The 22,563-nt window shown below is 38.0% G+C and overlaps 1 protein-coding gene across 1 annotated transcript in view; it reads right to left on the reverse strand.

Annotated features, from left to right (window-relative positions):
* Positions 1–222: 222 nt before the first annotated feature.
* The window catches only part of MTHFD1 (methylenetetrahydrofolate dehydrogenase, cyclohydrolase and formyltetrahydrofolate synthetase 1), a 67,923-nt gene continuing 45,582 nt past the window's right edge, over positions 223–22,563 (reverse strand). Inside the window, exons 21-28 of the mRNA XM_058162897.1 lie at positions 22,386–22,525; positions 18,683–18,724; positions 15,012–15,112; positions 12,357–12,534; positions 8,441–8,548; positions 7,252–7,404; positions 3,153–3,261; positions 223–492 (exon numbers count right to left, since the gene is read on the reverse strand). Of these exons, the coding sequence (XP_058018880.1) occupies positions 3,172–3,261; positions 7,252–7,404; positions 8,441–8,548; positions 12,357–12,534; positions 15,012–15,112; positions 18,683–18,724; positions 22,386–22,525 (812 nt within the window). The 3' untranslated portion in view covers positions 223–492; positions 3,153–3,171. The remainder of the gene's footprint in view (positions 493–3,152; positions 3,262–7,251; positions 7,405–8,440; positions 8,549–12,356; positions 12,535–15,011; positions 15,113–18,682; positions 18,725–22,385; positions 22,526–22,563) is intronic.

Below are 22,563 nucleotides of genomic sequence, written 5' to 3' on the forward strand. Positions count from 1 at the left end.
TCTACTTAGGTTAAAGCTACTAAAAATGATGGGACTTAACTCTGCTTATTTCGGTGCATGGATTCAAGGAGCATTAATTTTAGATTTTATCCTAATGTGGCAACATGCAATACATGTACATATATTACATGGTAGTGCCTGTTGCAATAGCTATGTAACATCTAAAATTATGTTTTTGTTTAGTTGTTTACTCATGTGTAAATGTAATAGACTTAATAAAAGTTGTATGATTCATAATTAAATTTTATTTAATCAGGTTGGATCCAAAGTTAAAGCCATAATTTTTTTTATAAGGAATACAGGCTTGCGTTGTGAACTTGTCAATGTTAAAAATATAGACTTTCATTTGCCACAACTAAAAAGAATACAACTGTTTAAAATTACAGTATTAAGATGTGTTCAAAAAAACATAAGAGTTTAAATTTTTTCCAAAGACTTCTAGGAACCACAGAGACCTTATTCAACTTTTGTCAAAATAAGTTTCTCCAATATCTGCAAAAAAAAAGAAGGAAAGAAATTAAGTTACTTGCGTAACAAAAGTGGAAGTCATAATAAATGAATCATACAAAATAAAGAGCCATGTTATAATCTGTTATGCTATAAAAATCAATGATAACATAATTTATTCAACATCTGGAAATAAAAAAGGAAAACACTTCTGCATATGTTGTCCATAAATTATTTTATGTGTCCCTTAATATAAAACTTGGAGGATCCACATTGATTAATAGCTCATATCTTTAAACTAATGAATATCAAAGAAAAGATTACCAATATATCATGATAATGGAGAGGCAGACAAGCTTTTGACAGCCAAGGCTAATATTTTTATTTCTATTGAGTTGATATGGCTGAGACTTCCACTGTTTTTCCTCCAGTGTTTTGTTGAAAGAAGCAGATTCTGAGTGTGATTAGACCTAAATGAAGACTGACTTTTCTGTAATTTTGTCACTGGAAAAAATGGGAAATTACATACTTTTTCTTGAAAAGGTGTCACCAAAGCTCAGTAATGTGATTTTTGGGACCTTCCTCCCCCAAAGAGGAAGTCCCAGGCTGCCAAAATCCAACAGAAATTCTCTTTTCCACTTCATAAAATAATAATTTTTCACATTGTTTGAACTACTTTTGCTGCTGAACTAACTTATCAACTCAACTTATCCTGACATATGTTGGGAGACACATTTTTGGCAAGCATAATCCTTTCAGAAATTCCTGATGTACTTTCTCCTTCAAAACTTGGAGGAATGCATGGGAGAATGAGCTAGTCTTGATTTGATGCTGGCAAACAGAAAACCCTTAGCTGAGGAAATGGAAGAAACAGAATATTGGAAGGATGACCCTGATGCTTGAATGCTTGAGTCTAGTAGAAATAAAAATTGAGAAGAGACAAACATGTATCCTGGACTTAAAAAAACCTGTTTTTAATAAATGTAGAACAATGTTAAGTAACATTCCATATCAGCAGAAGCTAATGGGAAAAAGAACTCAGGATGGATGCAAATTCCTAAAGAAGGGGATACTAATAGCAAATATAGCAAATGATTCTAATAAATGTGGCTGCACAAAACAACTAGTGAGGGCCTGAAAAAAAAAGAATACATAATGGGAAATGGAAAGAAGAACAAATCACAAAGAAAGGATAGAAGTAGGTAGTCTGAGATTGCAGACCTGATTTCATAAAAGTTAAAAACTCAAAATTTACTGACATTAGTGAAGAATGGAAGGAATAATTTTACAAGGTGCATTTAGATATATTCTAAATAAAAAGAAAAGAATTAATATATCAAACTGTTCAGGGAAGATAAGAGCTAAGAGATAACAAAGAAATGGAAGAACTATTTTAATTTTATTTTGGTTCAGTCTTCTTCGACCCAAGGTCCCCTGCACACTGCCACCCTAACAAAAATGTATTCCACTAAGAAACTGGGAAAATTAGAATGGCAGCACTGATATTTATGTCTGACAGAAACATGATATCCAGGGAAAAATAAACCGCATCCTAGAACAGGGAAAGAATGAAATCATGGTCTGAATGAAATCTTTTGAGAAATCTTACAGAACTGATGGAGTGACAGAACGACTGGAATAGAACAAATGTCAGAGAAAAAAAGAAGCGGCAGTAAACTACAAACCAGTCAACCTACATCAATATTTAGAGCAGATCATTAAAAAACAGGGGCTATGCAAGCACCATAATTACATGGATTTGTCGAGAACAAGTTTTGCAATATCAATGTGTATCTTTTTTTAAATTAACCTATTTTAAATTATAAGAATATTGTAGACATAGTATATCTGGATTGTCAGAAAGCAGTTCATGATCAGCAAGGTAGTTAATTACGGGCTGGATGGCATAATAGTTTAATAGATACATAGCTGGCTTGAAATCTGTATTCAGACAGTATTCAATATAAGTCATACTCAGCCAGTTTGGCCTCATCAGATAGGAGACAGAATTGAATGCCCAAAAAAAAAATATCTGTCCTCTTCAGTAGTAATGACTTGAATAAAAGTTTTATCTTAGAAGACAAAATTAAAATTATAGAAAGAGGATAAAATTTACAGAATGCTTAATTATGCACATCTCGAGTACTATATAGTTCTGGGCTCTACAACTTAAGAATGATTCCGAAAAAACATTGAAACTGAAGGGGAACAAGGCTGATAATCAGACTACAAAGCAAGTCTAGTGAAGAGAAACTGAAGGAATTTAGGATGAAGCATTAACTTCAAACTCAACAATAATATCCAGCAATGCCTCTGGATCCAACATTGATCTTACCACCATTCTTGGAAACAAAATGAGGGGCTAGCTAGTTTTGTATTTTGTTTGTGTTCCATCTGTCTGCACTTATCCCAAAAGACAAGGTAATATAGATCAGGGGTCTCCAACCTTGGCAACTTTAAGCCTGGTGGACTTCAACTCCCAGAATTCCCCAGCCAGCTGGCTGGGGAATTCTGGGAGTTGAAGTCCACCAGGCTTAAAGTTGCCAAGGTTGGAGACCCCTGTTATAGGTCACTGATTGCCTTTTAATAAATGACTCTGATGGTTAGCCATGGCAGATGTTTTGTGAAAGTACTCATTAGCCCAAATCCTCTAAAAAATCTGCAAACTCTTAAGAGTAAAGCAACTGATGTTCTCAAATACTCACTTTTGGTTGTTGATTTGTCTTAGAATAGTCCATTTACTTCTCCAGTCACAGGATCCAGATCAATGTCATAGAAACAAGGCCTAGTAGGAAGTCCTGGCATTGTGCTCATCTAGAATGAAAAAAACAACTGGTCTGAAACACATATTCCAAAATTACTTGGTCATGGAGCCAAGAATCTAAACACTTCCTTGCTGGCTTGTACTTTGAGCTCCCTGGAACCCTTGTTTTATACTGAAAAGGAAGCCCAGCAGAAAAATTAACTTCTTTGATTTGGGATTCAATGCATCTGGAAAATGTTATCCACACACAATGCACATCTATGTCTATGCAGTTATTTCATCATGACAGTATATTTTGCTTTGGTGCAACCCCTCCCCCCCAAAAAAGTTGTAAATTTTATTAGCACCATCCATCAAGTAGTGAAATACTTTCCAGGGAAGGGTCAAACTACAATTGGGCTTGTTCTGAAAAGTTGCTTCTGGTCATCCTTTTTCTTTCCACTTCTCCTAGTGTTAGAGCCTTTTCCAGAGGGCTAGGTCTTTGCATAGTGGGTACAAAATATGATAATTTGAGCCTGGTTATTTGTGCTTCAAGTGAGGAATTGAAATCGATTAGTTTTATTACTCCTGCTCATTACACCATAAATACTGTTCCTACTTGTTTTTACAACAGCATAAGAATTATTTTCAAATAATCTATGTTTAGTCATTTTGGCTTTTGGTCAAGTCCTCTGTCTATTGAAGACAAACGTGGTAAATGCAATCTAGGATTGTGGTGGGAACACCACTTATTCCCACCCTGAGTTTTTTTTGTCCAGCAGAATCTAGACGTATCGCTTCCAGAATTCCATTTACAGGACCATAAATGCCAGGATTTTGACCCTTGAATCCTGAATGGTGCTTTTGCAGGCAGCCAATGTGATAATCAATAGAAGGTTAGGATGATCACTGTTTGCAGACCTCAGCAGCAGCGTGTGTCACTGAGAGGGCTATAAATCTGTGTAAAGTTGCTATAATACGATCACAGACTAGGCAGACAAATGACCTAGCAATTTATTCATGTAAAAGAAACAGGTATAAAAAGAGGCTGCAGAACCAAATCCTCCACATAAATCTTTTTTGGGGGAGGAGGGATTTATAACTTCCAGACTATACCGAGAAGGATTACTTAATCCTTTCAACAAGAAAAACATTTACTTTCAAGATACATTTGCTCTACCTCAACCAAACATTTCATTAAACCTGAAATTATCATTTCTGCATTGGCTAAGGCTACAATCTTGTACACTCTGAATATAGGACATGTGAATAGAATATAGACATCCTAAAGGTCTGAGCAATTATTGGAGAAGGAGCACTATGGTGTTTTCCTACGTAAATCTTTTCCTTGCAACATGATACCTTCTACTGTACGTCCTGCTCTTTCCCCTTTCTCTTAAAAAGGCAAACCAAGAAGGAGATTCAGTAATTTTTCACTCTTACTTTTTCTAGAAACCTGTTCAGCTATTTTAAATCCGAGGGGGGGATACTTATTTCAATCTCTCCACTGGATACAAGAAACACATTTTAGTGACCGTTACAGGAGGCAGCAGTTTTGTAAGTACAACTTTAGGTGCCATCAGATCTTTGTACAGATGGCCCTCGACTTAAAATCATTCATTTAGTGACTGTTCAGCTACAACGGCACTGAAAAAAGTGGCTTACAATTGGTCATCACATCCCTATAGTCAGATGTTCAAAATCCAGGTTTGCACCAACCAGCCTGTATTTACGATGGTTGCAGTGTCTTGGTATCATATGATCATCATTTGCAACCTTGCCGGTCAGCTTCCAATAAAGTCAATGGGGAAAGCTGGGTTTGCTTAATGACCATATGATTCACTTCACCACTATTAAGTGATTCATTTTAACAACCGTGGCAAAAACAGTAATAAAACCAGGCATGACTCACTAAAAAACTGCCTTTTTTAGCAACGGAAATTCTGGTCCCAACTGTGGTTTAAGTTGAGAACTACCTATATCTTATGGATCTTGGCAAGATTACAAACTCATTCCATATCTTTTGGATGCACTAGCATTCTTCTTTAGCTGCACCCATAGACTTCTAAGTGGAACCAACAATGTTGTATAGCAGGGGTGTATTCAAGGGCCACATCAGGGTTATGTTTGACTTCGGTGTGTGTGTGTGTGTGTGTGTGTGTGCCTGGCCAGCTCGACATCACTTCTGTTGGGGGCACCAGCAAAAACAGGCTCCCGAGCTTCATTTTCAGCTGTGACAGCTTCCTGCAACCCTCTGTCAGAGAAAACAGAGCTTGGAAGGGCCATGGGCAGCCCTCCTAAGCTCTGTTTTTGCTGACAGAGGCACCGTGGACTGGTCCTTTCCTGTTTCCAGGGCAGCCCCACAGGCCAGATCTAAGCACCCTGCAGGCTATATCCAGCCGCCGGGATCTGACACCCCTGCTATAGAGTATCATGGTGCGGGCCTGGGTACTTTAACTTTATAGGATTGCTGCCACTACTGTATGGTCCATTTTACTTCCAAAGCGCAATAGGTTTCTGGATGGAAGGGGAACAGTCTTTCTTTGTTCCAGCACACATATTCTTTTCACCCAAAGACTCCTCTGAATATTAGCAGGAGTTACAGTCAGTCTGGTGTGGTAGTTAAGGTAGCCGGCTAGAAACTGAGAGATTGTGTCTTACCCTAGCCATAAAACCAACTGAATGACACTGGGCCAGTCACTCTCTCTCAGCTCCAGGAAACAGGCAATGGCAAACCACTTCCAAAAAATCTTGCTAAGAAAACTGCATGGGCTTGTTCAGGAGTCAACACTGACAAGAGGCACCAAATAATTAAATAAATTCCAGTAAACTCTCAAGACCATATAAACAGAAATACAAAAAGGGCTGAGGACTACATAAAGCCTGTAAGTTAAGTCATTTCTGCTTTAAAGGCAAATGAGATTTCCTACTACTATGCTCCAGCTTATCTTATTAGCATGAGCAGCACAATTTTGTCAAGTAACCTGCTTCTTAAATTCTCAACCTATTTGGTCCCATAGTGAAGGCTAAAAAATCAGCTAGTACTGTGGATTGACTTGTATAGAAGACTCAAGGTTTAATTAAAACTCAAGTCATTCAAATTGAAGATGCCTACACAAGACAAAATGTTTTACTCCTCTGAACATTGCTGCAATATGTGCTTTTCTATTTATACCAAAGAACATTTTTGGGGGCTGAAAAATATAACTTGGAAAGAAAATGTTTCTTTTTCCACTCCTTCCTTCCTCCTTTTCTTGACCCTAAGCCAGTGATATTCCTCATAACATATGAGAAACTAATTTAGATTCAGAAATGTTATAGCAGAACTGTGCTTAGTAGAAATCTATTTTTAAAAAAATCATACAAAACACGCTGAAGGAAAGAAAGAGTTCCTAAATCATAAGGAACACACTCCAAGAACAAGTCAATGAATAAAAAGTCAGCAAATAAATGTCATTTAATTCAGAGGTGGCCAACATAGCTCCTACATGTACCAAACTGCCTATTGGACCTAAAATATTAGTTTATAATTGATATATATGAGTAATTGTATAGAATTACATGCAGGTTTTTTTAAAAATAGAGGGATCTTGAAGCCAAATAATCCAATACTAACCCAATTGAATCCAATTTATATTAATTCAAGACTTCCAAACTATGTGTCAGACCTGGAAGCCATCTATCTATTTTTGTACCTTCAGGCCTGCCACAAATTCTACTGTGGGAAATTGGGGGGGGGGATTGTATAGAGTGAAGAAGATATGTAGTCAAAATAGAATTCTTTATAGAAAGTCAAGGTCATTGTGCCCTGCAGCTGTGTTGAGAAGGATGAGGAGGTATCTTCTGTTTTGGACAGTACCTGATCAGATGTGTGGTGGACATGTGGGTGAGGGGCAAGGTCTTGAACTTTCTTTTGGGTGTGGAAAACCCAGAAGCTCTCAGATTCGGGTTTTCCCAGATGTGCCAATATGACATCTAAAAGTTAGCTTTGAGGAACTTCAAGCCTCAGAGTTTGATTTTGTTGGGGGTGTTACTTGGAACCCTGACACTGTGACACTTACTGTTCCTACTAAGGGATAAAGGAATCCTGCACCCACGCTGGCTCGGACATCTCTTATGGGTAAGATGAATCCGGTGGGTACTCCTTTCTCCTCTGGGTCATGAGACAATGACAAATGGGTTTTAGCCATGCAAATGGGCAGGTTTCCAAATCCCTAGATGACAAACAGAGAAGAGACAATGATTTAAGGACATCACTTGAAGAGTGTGCCAGAAAAAAACTTACCAAATTATACAAAGTCACATTCATTTGGCTCTAGCCTTTCTTAGTTTAAACAGATCAATTGCATCACAAATTGATTCATCTGAGCTGTTACATTATCTCTGTCAATCACATGCATCTCTTTTCTAACTATCAAGGATCTTTAGTTTTAACATTAAAAAATAATGTTGAGTAGACATTTTGAAGTTGCATTTCCAATTTATTTGAAGGGTCCCTGCTTAGGGGAGGTTCTGCAAGGAAGTGACACAGATCTACTCTTACTCTTTCATTTCAACATTGTCTGCCCCCATTTAATGTTGTAGGCGTGCCTCTGGTACTGAATACATAAAGCATTTTCCAGATAGATCAGTCCAGCATTAAATATATATGGCAGCCAGGAAAAAATGCCATCACAGATGTCAATTTAAGCAAAAAACAGGGCCCTATACACACTCTGGGATATCCAGTAAACTAAAGATCCAGTGAAACTGCCAAATTTGAAAAGTGCAAAATGCATTTTAAATGGACCCACAGGAAATTAAAAAGAAAAATCCTTGTATAGCACATAGAAAGAATGCTTCTGTATAAATTCATCTAAATCTGTTTCTGTGAGATATGTAATACATAATTAACCAAAAGAATCTGGACTGCCATCTGTCAGAAATGATGTAGGGTCTCCTGCTTGGGTGGGGGATGGGACTAGAAGATGATCTACAAGGTCCCATCCAACTCTATTAATCTGTCTGTTAAATCTCTCCTACACTTTTATATCAAGAAATGTTGACTATCATCTCATGAAAGTGCCGTATTAAAGTCATATCAAAATGTTGAAAGAAGTCTTCTCTTTCAAAAGAAAAAAATTTCTAAAGAATTTTGCACTAGTTTTACTTCTTTAAAAATGTAGTTATGCCCAATTCTGCCTTGCATATCCAGATAAAATCAAAAGATGCATTAAATTTAGCCCAGAAACAGGATGCCTGTAGGTGTACCTGTTTGGTATATTGAATGATTTTGAACTCAGCTTCTGGCAGCAGTTCAATGTCAGTTGCTCCATAGATCTTCTGTGCAATAATTCTGATCTTCTCTAAAACTGGCAGCTAGGAACACAAAAAAAGGGGGAAAACATGTCAGAGTTTAATTAAGACACAGCAACCCTCTGGACTGTAGAAAATCACTGCAGTTTCATCAAACATCTTTTTTCATCAGAAAATGTACTGCAATATAATTGCAACAGGAAAATGGGAAGTTTGGAAGCAGAAAAACTTGGCCAGAATCCTCCAATCAGCTACTACCCGGATATGTTTAGATTTGCAGTTCCTCAAACTCCTAAATCGATATGAAACTCTCAACACAATCAGGGGTCACTGGCTTGGGGAAAATCATTTAGTCTGGAGCAGAGTATACCAGTCCAATTTCACAGAAACAGCTATTTCTAGGTATTTCTTCAGATAAAATGTAATCCAAATTACAAGAGGCCTGATGCCACCTTACAAAAGCTTCCTTTTAGCAGAGTGTATTCTGCATATACAAATAATATGGATTTTATGGAGGCTGAAGCCCTTATGGCCACTCCCACAGTTATTAGAAAATGCCTCCTCCTATAGCTATAGACATAGACTAGGCTGAAATACCACATTCAACCAAAACCAAACCAACAACATTATGGCTTACTGGGAATAAATAGTTATGGCTTGATTCAGACATCCCACTCAATCACCACCAACTAGGATTTAAAATGAAATGTGAATTATATAGGTCTAAGTTATTGTAGGAGGAGTGACATGTTTGAAGCGCACACAATGGAATCCCCACCTTGCTTTGTTTTTTTCACTGCCACATGAAGTGACTTTTCCTGGAAGCTGGCACTCAGACAAATCAGCCATCAACAGGCACATAGAGATAAACAACTACATATCATTCAAAAGAGATAATTTAAAAAGCCAAAAAGAAACAACCCACCCCAACCACTTCCTTGCCAGCAATCAACAGTCTGATAAACAGATATTAACATCAAGATTAATATTATCCCAACCAAGGGATGCCAACTCAGATAAACAAGCTAACAATAAACAACAGCTTAATCAAGGAACCACCAAGAACATTCCTACTATACTGACAGGAAAAGCCACTAATATATACAAAGAGAGCAAACCCCACTCCCTTCTAGCACTGATAATATTACCTAGTTGGATAATGAAATGTCTACAAGAAAACAGCTAAGCTCAGAGAGTACTAAGGGCCCCACTACCTCTGAGCTACAAATAATCTCTGCTATCACCATCTATAGGGAGGAAATGTTGCTACTTTAGCAGAGAGGAATATCATTGCTGTATTGTATTGCTGTACATTGATTCCTGCACAACCAACCAGGAGTAGCCCAATTCAGCAGCGTTATTGTGGGGTGACAATTACCACATAAACCCGTGAGAGCATGACACATGAATGTACTTTCTCTTTCCTGACTGAGCAAGAGTCAAAGCTGTAACATGGTGTGCTGGTTAGGACTTGGTAAAGCTTATTCAACGATCTGTAGTTAAAATAATCATAGCTTAGCACCGGGATGTCAAACTCAAGGCTCATGGGCTGGATCCGGCCTGTGGGGTGCTTAGATCTGGCCTGTGAGACCGCCTTGGAAACAATGAAGGACTGACCCCTGGTGCCTCTGCCAGAGAAAAAGAAGCAAAAATGACCTTCTGCAACCTTCTGCCACCGAAAACGGAGTGAAAACAGCCTCCCGCAGCACTCTGCCAGCGAAAACGGAGCTCCTGAGCTCCGTTTTTGCTAGCAGAGCACTCGGGCCACTACAGGCGCCCCAACATGAATGACATTGTGCTGGCCACACCCATCCTGGCCATGCCAACCTGACCCCCCCTCAAGGTCAAACACAACCCTGATGCGGCCTTCAATAAAATTGAGTTTGACACCCCTGGCTTAGCACAAAACGATGCACATAGAATCTGGGAGGAAAGATGAAGTTAATCTCTCCTCCCCAGGGCCTCTGGGATCCGTTTCTCTACTACTACTAAATGACGGCAATTCTCCATACTTATTGAGATTGCCTTTTTCCCAGAGGGTGGGGAATAATAAAATGTACACTGTGACATACATATGTTATATACACAGGTCATGTTGGATGCAATATGAAAGACAAAGAATTTCTAAACCACGCAGATGAATACATATAAAATGTTGTTGTTGTTAGTTGCAAAGTCATATCTGACCCATCACGAACCCATGGACAACATTCCTCCAGGCTTTCCTGTCATCTACCATCCTCTGGAGTCCATTTAAGCTCATGCCTACTGCTTCAGTGACTCCATCCAGCCACCTCATTCTCTGCCATCCCTTTCTTCTTTTGCCCTCAATCATTCCTAGCATTAGGCTCTTCTACAGTGAGTCCTTCCTTTGCAATTGGTGGCCAAAGTATTTGAGTTTCATCTTCAGGATCTGGCCTTCTAAAGAGCAGTCAGGGTTGATCTCCTCTAGGACTGACCAGTTTGATTGCCTTGCAGTCCAAGGGATTCGCAGTAGTCTTCTCCAGCACCAGAATTCAAAGGCCTCAATTCTTTGGCACTCAGCCTTTCTTATGGTCCAACTTTCACAGCCATGCATTGCACTGTATAAACTCCATAAAATGTAGCTTCATACAATTGTAAGTCAAAATAACACATAGCATTTTAAAATTATAGTGCTTTCTCTGTGCTTTTTCATCAAATAAGTCTCTCAAAACACTTCATAAAATAAGTGGAAATATCAAGAAACTTGACAAGAATGACAAGAAAGTTTCAAGTTTGTGCAGAACACTAAAATTCAGTGCTAGTAAGAAGGAAAAAATTTGGATGGAAACTTAATGACAACTAAAACAGCTTGGTTTCTAGTGAATTTAAGTATTCTTTCAAATCATCCATCATCAAGACACTAAGTTTTAAAACTATATTATTTTCCTCTTGAACATAAAAATCAAATTCTAGCTATCAGGAATAGCTGCAGACGACGTTGGAAAATAATTTGATCGTGCTGCTGAGTCAAAGACTATGAAATCTTTATTAGATTTAGTTGAAGAGAGCCAGGATATTTGTCTGTATTTATAAATCTGGTTCAGCTAATATCCCCATGGAAGCCAAGACAAATATTTCTGTAACCAGCTGTGATAATCCCACCTATCTGGTCCTATTGTCATAATCCCAATACTCTGTTCAATATCCAAGATTCTTCACTTTCTGAATTTTTTTATTTAAAATATGGTATTTCCTTCCAGAGGAGTCCAGTAAATAAAACAGGGCACTGTAGAACATAGATAAGTAAAAGGATTTTCCCCCAGGGAGTTGTCTTCATCCCAGGTTTTTACCCAGCTAATTTTTTTCAGTATCTATTAACATATTTCACAGTTTTTAAGCTGTGAGCCTCCAATTTCCTTTGCTATTCACAATCTTATTTTTAATAGGATTATCACATTTTCCTTAGCCTTCATTATGATTTTGGAGCCAAAGTTGACTCCAGCTGAAGGGAAAATCTTTCAGTGACGGGTACTGTAGAACAGAATAATCTTAAGGCAAAAACACTGATTTCTGCCAACTGCTGTAATTACTTGAAATGATGCATTTAAAATGACATCCACCCCGAAGGCAGGGAAGAAAAAAAAAAGAGAAATCTTCTTCTATTACTGTATTGTCATTTTCTCCATATTGTAAATCATTTGTAAAAGAAACTGTCTTCCTTTCAAATGCTGAGTTGCATGTATTAATGCATTAATACAATCAGCCAGCCAATCCATCTCATAGCGAGCCCATTCCTTTTTATACAAAGTTAGAAAACAAGCCATAGTTTCCATCTATTTGTTTTGCATTTCCTTCCTTAGCACTTGATTTCTCCTAAAAAGATATAAGATTCAAAACAAAGCCTTACCTCCAAGTTGTACAAGAACTGGAAATGGCTCGGGGCCTGTGATGCCCTCTGCACGGCTTCTGCTAATGCCACAGCTCCTTTACCTCCATCAGCCCAGTGGGTGCATTTGACAGCATCCAAAGCACCAGCTTCCTTAGCCAGCCGGATGACCAGCTGTATTTCTGCCTCTGTATCTGATCTGCAAAGGGAAACATTACCAGACTTTCTATTAGAATGCCAATATACCAATACTTAACCTTTCAAATGTTTCACTGACTACAATTAATATACTGGAAATGACCTGCCTCCTGTGCTGTACAAAGCATCTTTCCAGTTTCAGCATTACTGAACAAGGACTAACATTCCCGCCAGCCATGGTTAGTTTTGAAATTGTGATGATTATGGTTAAGGCTAACCATAGCTGATGCATCATTAACATTCAGTTGGCCTGTCTCTGTTGTCCTTTAAGAAGATGCTGGCTCTTCCTCGGGTACTGAGCCAAAAAGATAGACGAGGTGGCTATACAGGAATTGTGTACTTCTCTAGACAACCATGGAGATAATATTGCAGAAGACATAAAGACAGATAACAGATCTGGAAGTAGCCTGTGTTAAGCAGGAAAGTAGAGCACAGACTCAGACTTAGTTAAAAAAGTAAGAAAGAAAAAAGAAGTGGCAGGGAGGGAAAGAAGCTACAGATAAACTTGCAAGATTTTGTTATTGGAGTCTATCTTGATAAACTGTAGTTTTTTTGTTACAGTTTCCTGATTTGGTTTACTTCATTCATTTGGTCGAAAGAGCAACGTATTTTATTTTATTGCACTTTATTATATTTATGAATATTTATTTTTTATTTATTATCTATGATATCTCACTTGTTATTTATATATACACTGAGAACCTGTGCACCAGAGACAAATTCCTTGTGTGTCCAATCACACTTGGACAATAATTCAATTCAATTCAATTCAATTCAATTCAATTCAATTGTATTCTATTCTATCCCATCCCATCATTTTTGTACTGGGTATTTGTAACCCTTGCATGTGGTTATATTACTGGTAATTGGTTAAACAAACACATTCAAAATAAAAGAATAATTTGACAAAGGGAAAAACAACTATGCAGAATGTTTAATCTTGGTGAAGATCATAGTGAAAGAAAAACACCAACCTCCTTGAGAATTAAATACTCAACATTAGGGAATGAGTACTTTCAGACTGAGTATAAAAGCTATAGAAAGAAAGCAAAATATGGCTGGGACACCTGCAGTACTTTTCAGCCCTGTAAAACTCCCCAAACCCTTCAAGGTGGGATAGATAACTGAGCCATTCCCTTAAACAGGGATGCCAGCTGGGAAACAAAGAAACTATTTCCTATAGAAGAAAAGGGCTGCTTAAGCTTCTTAAGCTGAGGCTGATATTCCAGATTTGTCCTTAAGGGAAGGAAAAACAAGTGAATAAACTCCTATTCTCTTTTGTTGCAGAACGACACATGCAATTGCTTGCCTGCTTCTCCCTTCTCTACACAAAGGGGTCACCACCTCAAGGAGGTGGGTTGCTGGGCTTGAGGACTTGACTCTAGAATGATGGGATTTCTGGAGCAAAAATCCCATAGAAGTAATTCAGCTACACTAAGCAGATGAAATATTCCTTAATCGAGGTAAGAAAAGCTGGGGAAGGCTTCATTTTTATTCTATTAATACTTGCTGCAAATCATTAAGCATTTCATCTTCATGATATTCTGAGATCACTTCCCTCAAATCATCTGGCAAGCATGAAAAAGCCTTGCCTGATAAGTCAGGGCACTTTGATTTTTTTCAAGGTTGAAATGGAAATGCAACATAAGAGAACAGGGTCATTGCAGCAAATCTTGTTACCCAAACGTGTGCAGTTTATTTACTTTATTAAAAAAAAAGTGTATGGTTGCCCACAACTCTGGGTAGCTCACAACAATAGTAAAAACCCTGAACTATAAAAACCATGAAATGTGAATATTACATTTGTATACAAATAACACAAAAACATATGCAAGAAGGACCAACAGATGGCTTAGGAGGGAGGTAGAAGATATATTCTATTTACCCCTACAAGTGATCTGACATGCGAATATTTACCACATTTCAAATCACCACCCACTCAGCTACCTGTATGTGTGAACCAGGTTTCTGAAAATCTGATCTGAGGCAAACACTTCAGTAATGAGGCTTCCTGGCTCAATAGACCTTAGAAAAGATTGTACTGTTTGCCCAAAACTAACATATGTTAATATTTTATCTGTATTAATTTTTAAAAACAAGGACGTGTAGGAAACTTGTTGCTTCCTGCAATGTAGAGTAATAACAGTCCATCTCTTCTATCTTAGATTTTAATACCTCATTTTCATGCATTCTTGAAATACCGAGAGCATCTCTAAAAGTTGCCAGTGAATTATACTTTTAATGTGAACAAAGGAGAAAATTACTGAATACATGAAGAATAATCATGTCAAATGTATTTGTTGTGATTTACATTTAAATCAAACTTCAATTAATCAAATATAATGTTCTAGCTTTATCCAAAAATTTATGTCTTGAACCCTTTCTTGTTGAAAACATTTTAAAGAACATAGGTAGATGACATCCACAGCAAACCGTGGACTTTCAACTTTGTTGTACTATGGACCATGCTGTACTTACTTGAATACATTGACTGCCACCACTACTGGAACACCAAACATTCTGGCATTTTCGATTTGCTTGCGCAGGTTACTACAACCTTTTTCCAGAAGTGGAATATTCTATACATGACAAAGAGAATTCACGGGATTAGTTCAGAGAAGGAACAAATGCTAAGTATCTTGTGGCAATCAGCTGTTGAATGTTAAAGAAAGCTGGAATGAAAATGGAATGTGTGTGTGGTTTAATCTACATTCTTTTACAAACTTCACTTTTCAATTCAGAATAAAAAAAGGAAAAAAAGACACACTGAAGAGAACTGAAAAGGCTAAATTGGATCAATTTTAATGAAAGACTGTTTGCATTCAACTGCAAAGTAGTTTCATTTAAGAAATTACAAAAAAGAAAGAAAGCATCTTTTAAGAAAAAGAATGACAGGAAGAGGGGGAAAGGTGAAGACAACTCTCCATTTTCAGCTAGAAGGCAGCACATTATCCAACTCTCTGTTAAAGAGAGTTGCAGGATGAAGGATGCAGGATGGAGATTTAACAAAGACTGCTCCATAGATTGTTGAACATCCTTCTTTAAAATAGCTAGAAGCATCTTCAGATGAGTACTGCTGATGTAATAAATGTTGAAAAATAACATAAAAAATTGCCCATGATCAAATGTACAAGCCTTTAGCAGTTTTAAAATTCTTCTGTCTAATATATATTTTATAAAAAGATGTGGTAGAAGAATGGTTTTGCAAAGATAGAACCATATGGAGAGGCAGAGTGAATGCTCTCAGTGTAAACAAGATTTAGCTGTATTCCATTCCCCATATTTCCTTATCTCATCTTTGTTTTTCTGACTTAGTATTTTTAACCTTTTCTGCCTTTTAATAATAACTTAGCTTCCTATGAAGAAAAACATCATTACAAGTACGTAATTACAAGTATGTAATTCTTAGGTTCTTTGCTTTTGAATGGCAAAATAGCAGAAAACTATGCCTCCAAGAAATCAGTGGGGCAAACTGAGGGGGTTTTGGGGGCAGCAAGAAGCTGGGATCAGGATCCATGCATCCTGTTTCATGCGCTCCTTATAGTGCTTTGTAGAATAGCCACTTATACATGGACTGCTATTTTAAACTCTGTTCTCCACCCCACAGTCACTAAGTGTTTGTATAAATAGTCCTTGACTTACAATAGCTTGTTTAGTGACTGCTTAAAGTTACAACAGCACTGAAAAGGAATGACTGTTTTTCACACATATGACTGTTGTAGCATCCCCATGTCATGATCAAAATTTGGACACTTGGGAACTGATTCATATTTGTGATGGTTGCAATGTCCTAGGGTTATGGGATCCCCTTTTGTGACTTTCTGACAAGCAAAGTCAATGGGGAAGCCAGAATCACTTAGCACTGCAGTTGTTAAATTACACTAGTAACTTAACTGCAGTGAGTCACTTAACAACTGTGACAAGAAAGGTCATAAAATGGGGCAAAACTCACTTAATAGATGTCTCACATATGAACAGAACTTTTTGGCTCCATTATATTTGTCAAGGATTACCTGTAGATACTAGCTAAGAAATTCTACCTTGACAACAGTGGAGACTTTAATCCCACTAATCTGGCAGGGGTCTAGTTGGACAAGTTCATTCCTTATTGTGATACTTATTGCAATTTAAGCCTTCTTCCCTGAGTTTCTCTACCAAAGGCTACTTGCCAAAGCCTTACTTTTTCTATGCTACCAATGGCATGATTGTTTTTGCAAAAAAAAAGAAAAGCTTAGTTTATGTTGTCTTTTTCCCTGCTCAAAATTTTAACTGTAGAGAGATAAAGCCAGGGGTGAAATGCTACCGGTTCGGACCGGTTCAGCTGAACCGGTAGCAATGGCAGCAAGTGGTTTGGAGAACTGGTAGCAATGGCAGCGCGAGGTTCCGCCTGCCTGCCCGGTCATCATTACTTCCTGTTTTTAACCAAGAAGTAACCTATTTCTTATCCTTCGTGCACGGGCAGAAGGGTTTGCACATGCGCAGAGGGCCCACGTGTGCATGTGACATGTACGCGTGGCGCACGCACTTCTGAACTGGTAGGAAAGGTAAGTAGATTTCACCCCTGGATAAAGCTTTAGCCTTGGTTTCAGTCTACTGTTTGAAATTCATTCCTCTCCAAATACTTTAAGTGCACAAATACAGCAGGAAAGGGGTTACAAAAGGAAGAGATATTAGCATGAAAAACGAAGCCCTTGAACTAATATGTGGAAGGAAAGTAGACTTAAAGGCTGATCAAATCACAGGGTTATTATACAAATGAAGCAAATGCAAATTATCAGTTCAAGTCAGGAAGGAAATCTAGGTAGCTGAAAAGGCCACATATACTTATCTATCTGGATTAGTGCTACATAGGTTACAGTGGCATGAACTTTCATAGATAACCTGAATCCAGTTTCAGGGGAATGGAAAGATAGAAGAAACAGGCTGTCAAAGTTACAAACATCTCCTATGAAAAAAGTTTGCTGCTGAATGTTGCCAGCACAATTGAGGGATGATCTGGAAACTACAAAATAGACAATTCTGAGCCATAATTTCACATCAGTAAACCATATATTGAATCAATAAGTTGTTCAACTTTTTATACCACCACAACTGCACATCTCAAGATGCTTTCCAAATCAAATCAAAACAGTAAGTTTTTTTTTAAAAAAAACCACAAATAATTAAAATAAATAATCACCTGCTATTGATTATATGGGAAGTAAAATATAGATGCCAGTCTCCAAAGACCAGTCAGAAAAGCCATGCTAGTTGTATAACTAACTAAGCTCCATGGCTTAGGGCCCGGGTACTTACGGGACCGCCTGCTGTTACCACATGCCTCCCACCGACCCGTACGCTCTCACAGAGAGGGACTTCTCAGGGTGCCGTCCGCCAAACAATGTCGGCTGGCGGCCTCCAGGGGAAGGGCCTTCTCTGTGGGGGCTCCCACACTCTGGAACGAGCTTCCCCCAGGCTTACGCCAAATACCTGACCTTCGGACTTTCCGCCGCGAACTGAAGACACACCTTTTTATTCGCGCGGGGCTGGCTTGAATTGAATTTTAAATGGTAAATTTTTATTAATTTTAAATGGGGTTTTTAGAGTAAGGTAATTTTTTAAATCCTCAGGCTAATTTAATAAGTTTTTTAAATTGCATTTTAATTGTATTTTGTATTGCTTGTTTTATTTTGCCTGTACACCGCCCTGAGTCCTTCGGGAGAAGGGCGGTATAAAAATCAAATAAATAAATAAATAAATAAATAAATAAATAATGAGTTCTGTGCTAGCACACTTATTTGTGCAAGCACAGAACTTAATTCCCATAATATGACTGGTCCAAAGTCAGTCATCTGGTTTTATGCCTAGCATGGGACTGGAACTCATGGTCTTCTGGTTTCTAGCCTGATGCCCTAACAACTAGACCAAACTGAATTTTGTGTGTGTGAGAGACCGAGGGGAGGGAGAGGGGGAGAGAGAGAGAACAAATAATAGGAGATTGTATTGAGATTGGTTTGCAATTTTTTTTTTTTGCCAGGAGCTATCTGAAAGATTGATTTGTTATCGTTATTGAAATAATATCTGACAATGAAACTGAAGACAAGAATCTAGAAAAATAAACTAAAAAAATAAAATATACATTCAAAACACAATCAAAGCACAATTATTACCTCCACAATGTATTCTTTGGGCAAGGGGACTCCAGCCATAACCTGAAAAGATTAAGAACAAGACAATCAAGGAACAAAAAGATATTCTCCTGGTATCTCGATTTTATATTTTTGTATTCCAGACTTAAATCTATTAGCTGATTTTTTCATGAATGGAGTTTGGGAAAGAATTATGAAATTCGTCACATACCTATAATTCTAACTGAATATCTTTCCCATTTGCTTTATATGTATTCAAATTACCATTGTTTCTTGTTTGAATTTATATACCAATTTATAATGTATAATTTAAATCAGTGATAGGTTTCAAATTTTTTTACTACGGGTTCTGTGGGTGTGGCGTGGCTTGGTGGGCATGGCAGGGGAAAGATCCATTCCCACCCCACTCCAGGGGAAGGATACTGCAAAATCTCCATTCCCTCCCCACTCCAGGGGAAAGTTACTGCAAAGTCTCCATTTCCTCCCAATCAACTGGGACTTGGGAGGCAGAGAATAGAATTTTTACTACCGGTTTTCCGAGCTACTCAACATTTCTGCTACCAGTTCTCCAGAATTGGTCAGAACCTGCTGAAACCCACCTCTAATTTCAATGCAATATATGGCCAAGAAAAGAGTTTGGATGTAGCAAAATCCTCTCCCCTCAAATTAAAAATCATCAGAGTGTAATAGTTAGCATAAGAATACAATTAACTAACTCTCATCTTAGCCCTAGGGCCATCTGTTTCCCTCTTTCTAAAAATGGAATGTTATATCCACCTCTGATAAGCAGAAAGATATTTCACAATTAAAACAAATTACCATTCTCAGTCACCATAGATAAAGCCAACAGAAACACTCTAACAGTATTTCCACAGTGGGCCAATGTGACAAGGCAAAGTGTTCTTCAATCCATTCATATATTGTGGAGCAGAAATTCATCTTGCCTGATTCTCTGCTTTGTGGAAGAAACAGACTGTTGTCTTTTGCTTCTCTAATGAATTTGAGGTAAATTCTCTAAGTCCTGAACATGTCCAGCTGGAACCAGATATCTTCCCTGGGCTGACTAGGAAATAGTTGAGAAATTATGCTAAATGAAATGACTATGAGCCTGAAGCAGGGAACTAGTCTTAGAACCATCTTGATTTGTTAGAAAATATATAGATCCTTTCTGAGATCAACCTTAATTCCCAAACATCATATAAAAAGTTAGGATTACTAAAAGGCTGTTTTCAAGATAAGAATAGTAATGGAAAGTTGTCTAATGGGCTTGAAGGAGTTAGCTATTAAAGTCTTAAGTGCTAATGATAAGTCCCATGCAGGGAAATCGTGAATTGCTAGATCTGAGAGGAAGTTTTCCAAAGGAAATAGCGCCATTTGTCTATTCAGTCAAATGGAAACTAAGGAAGTTGTCTGTTTATCTGTCATATTTACTGCTAGCCCTCTCTTTAGTCTTGCTTGTTGGAAGTTCGAGGGTACCGGGATCCCTATTGTTGGTGTCACACGTTTCTCTCTTTTCTTCAAACTGACTAATATATATTAATGTGGCAGGTCACCTTGGGTCCAAGTTGATCTCTACTGCCAAATCTGGAATATCCATATTCAGGAATTGCCCAATTCAATTTCTAGGCCACACTGATAGCAATTCTGGATTGGTATGTATTGAACTTCAAGACAGGAGGATCAGGTGTGTTGCTCTCTTATATCACTCGGACAGCAGAACACCAACTGTTCAGTGCCCTTCTTGGTATATCCTGCTTGGTATATTATGCTGACATAAACAGAAGGCTATGGTCTCTGAAGGCCATTCAATCTGTTCTAATAATTTAAATGGATTTTGTTGTAATGCCAGCTCTTTGCAGAAGTTGGTGGGCTCTCTTGTAGGAAATGAGCAGACTGAGCTGAAGGGTGGGGTTAAATGTGTCATTATTTTGGAATAATAGCCACAAGAGACCCAAGTCCAGCCCACTGAATCCTGCTGACCCTCATCTAGCACCATTTTAGCTTGGGTGTTAGTTGCTCAGATTCTTGTGTATAGGTGGCAGAATAAACTCTTAATGCTTTGAACTCAAATACTGTTCCTGGTTATTTGTGCATGACACACTACACTTTTAGCCTGGTGTCTGTGGCCATCTGGTCTCTGAAACTGATTGCTAATTTGCCACTTAGAAGAGACAGAAAACTTTTCCTGTAGGCTTCATTTCTAGCGATTGAGAATAAAGAGCAAAGCAAAACACCAGCTGCAGCCTTACTATTATTTATAGGAATGCATCTGGTCTGCAAAAGGTCCCACTGGGACAGTAGAGCGCATACTAGGAGGTTAATTTGCTTCTGGTAAGTGGGTGTTTTGTGATTGTGGCAGCCATTTTGTGAATAGGCAAATCTCCCATGGCAACCATTTTCTAAGCAAATCTACCACAGGATCCCCAAATTTAGTATTCATTATATGAAATCTTTCCCTCCTTCTTGCTATGGGCTAGAAAAAAATGTCACTTTCTGTTTCCCTTAAAAATAGTGTGTAGTATCTTTTGAACTGGGAATCATGATATGGAAAAGTTATTCTGGTCAAATTTTAAAAATGCTTATTTCATCCAACCATCGCTGGTATTAAACACAAGTTCTCTTTTATGCACAAAGCAAGTCACACTGGAAAAGGAGTAAGCAACTCTGAAGTTCTATCCTGTCTGGAGAAGAGCATGAAAGCATCTCCTTGTGGAAGAGGAGGAACCACATGACATCAAGTTTCATTATGATTCCTTTCTGTTTCTGTACATTATGCTAGATAGCTTTTTGGCCCCCCCAATACAATTTATTCCAGTTGTTAGGCTATAGAAATTATCTTACAAATAAAAGCATACACATGTACATAGTCTTTCCCATCACAGCAATAGAAGACCATGGTTGTATCCTCTGTCATATCATGATACGCTCCCCTGCTGCAGTTTAATCCGCCTGTTTGGCAGGCTCCAAGAACAGAAAGAGGATGGAAAAAATGGGGATCAAAATATGCAGTACAAGTGCAATTTGCCATTATCAGAATACACTGGTGAAAGCTGCTTTTTAATTTTACACATGACAAATAACCAGTGAGAAGAAAGAGGGTGAAAATATGGGGTTTAAAAAATTACTAAGATGATCTGGGAGCATTATCACTATCAAGCAATGGTTATGGCTTCTAATCCTCCAAAATAACTGAAGTTCTCTGGGGTGAAGACAACACTATTAAACCATTACACGTTTCTAAAACTACTACAAAAAAATAACTAATAGGACAATCACATAGCACAGAAAACATAAAATTAAATATTCCAATATAGAACTGGGTTAAAATTCCAACTAAATGCAGAATTATAATATCTGGAAAAGATAATTCCCCCCCTCAGCACAAATCCAGGCACCACAAATCATTGGAGAAAGCATTTCAAAGGAGATCCCTAAAACTAATTTTTTTTTCCTCCATTCCAGCCACTTCATTTGGCTGCGATACTTGGCTGTGCCTCCAAAGGGCCTCCGAAGATAGACTGCAAGGCTCACTCAGGTTATCAAGTAATAGGACAAGATGCCAAGAAATCTGGCAGTTATTATCCTCATCTATCAAAGAAATAATGGGGAGTAAGTCTTTCAAAGTTGCTGATGGCAAATCTAGCCAATAGAATTTGGTACTATTAGTTGAGCTCAGCATCAATCATGGCATCCTGAATTCTCTAAGACCAGGTTCAGCACTTACCGTAGGTCCTCCACCATGCATTTTCAGAGCTCGGATGGTGGCAACCAAGACTACCACATGAGGCTGCAAACCGGAATACCGACACTTGATGTCAAAGAATTTTTCCATGCCAATATCAGCTCCGAAGCCAGCTTCAGTCACTGCATGCAGAATAATGAAATTCATTATTAAGTACAAT

Source organism: Ahaetulla prasina, chromosome 1 (genome assembly GCF_028640845.1).
Source record: "Ahaetulla prasina isolate Xishuangbanna chromosome 1, ASM2864084v1, whole genome shotgun sequence".
NCBI lineage: Eukaryota > Metazoa > Chordata > Lepidosauria > Squamata > Colubridae > Ahaetulla > Ahaetulla prasina.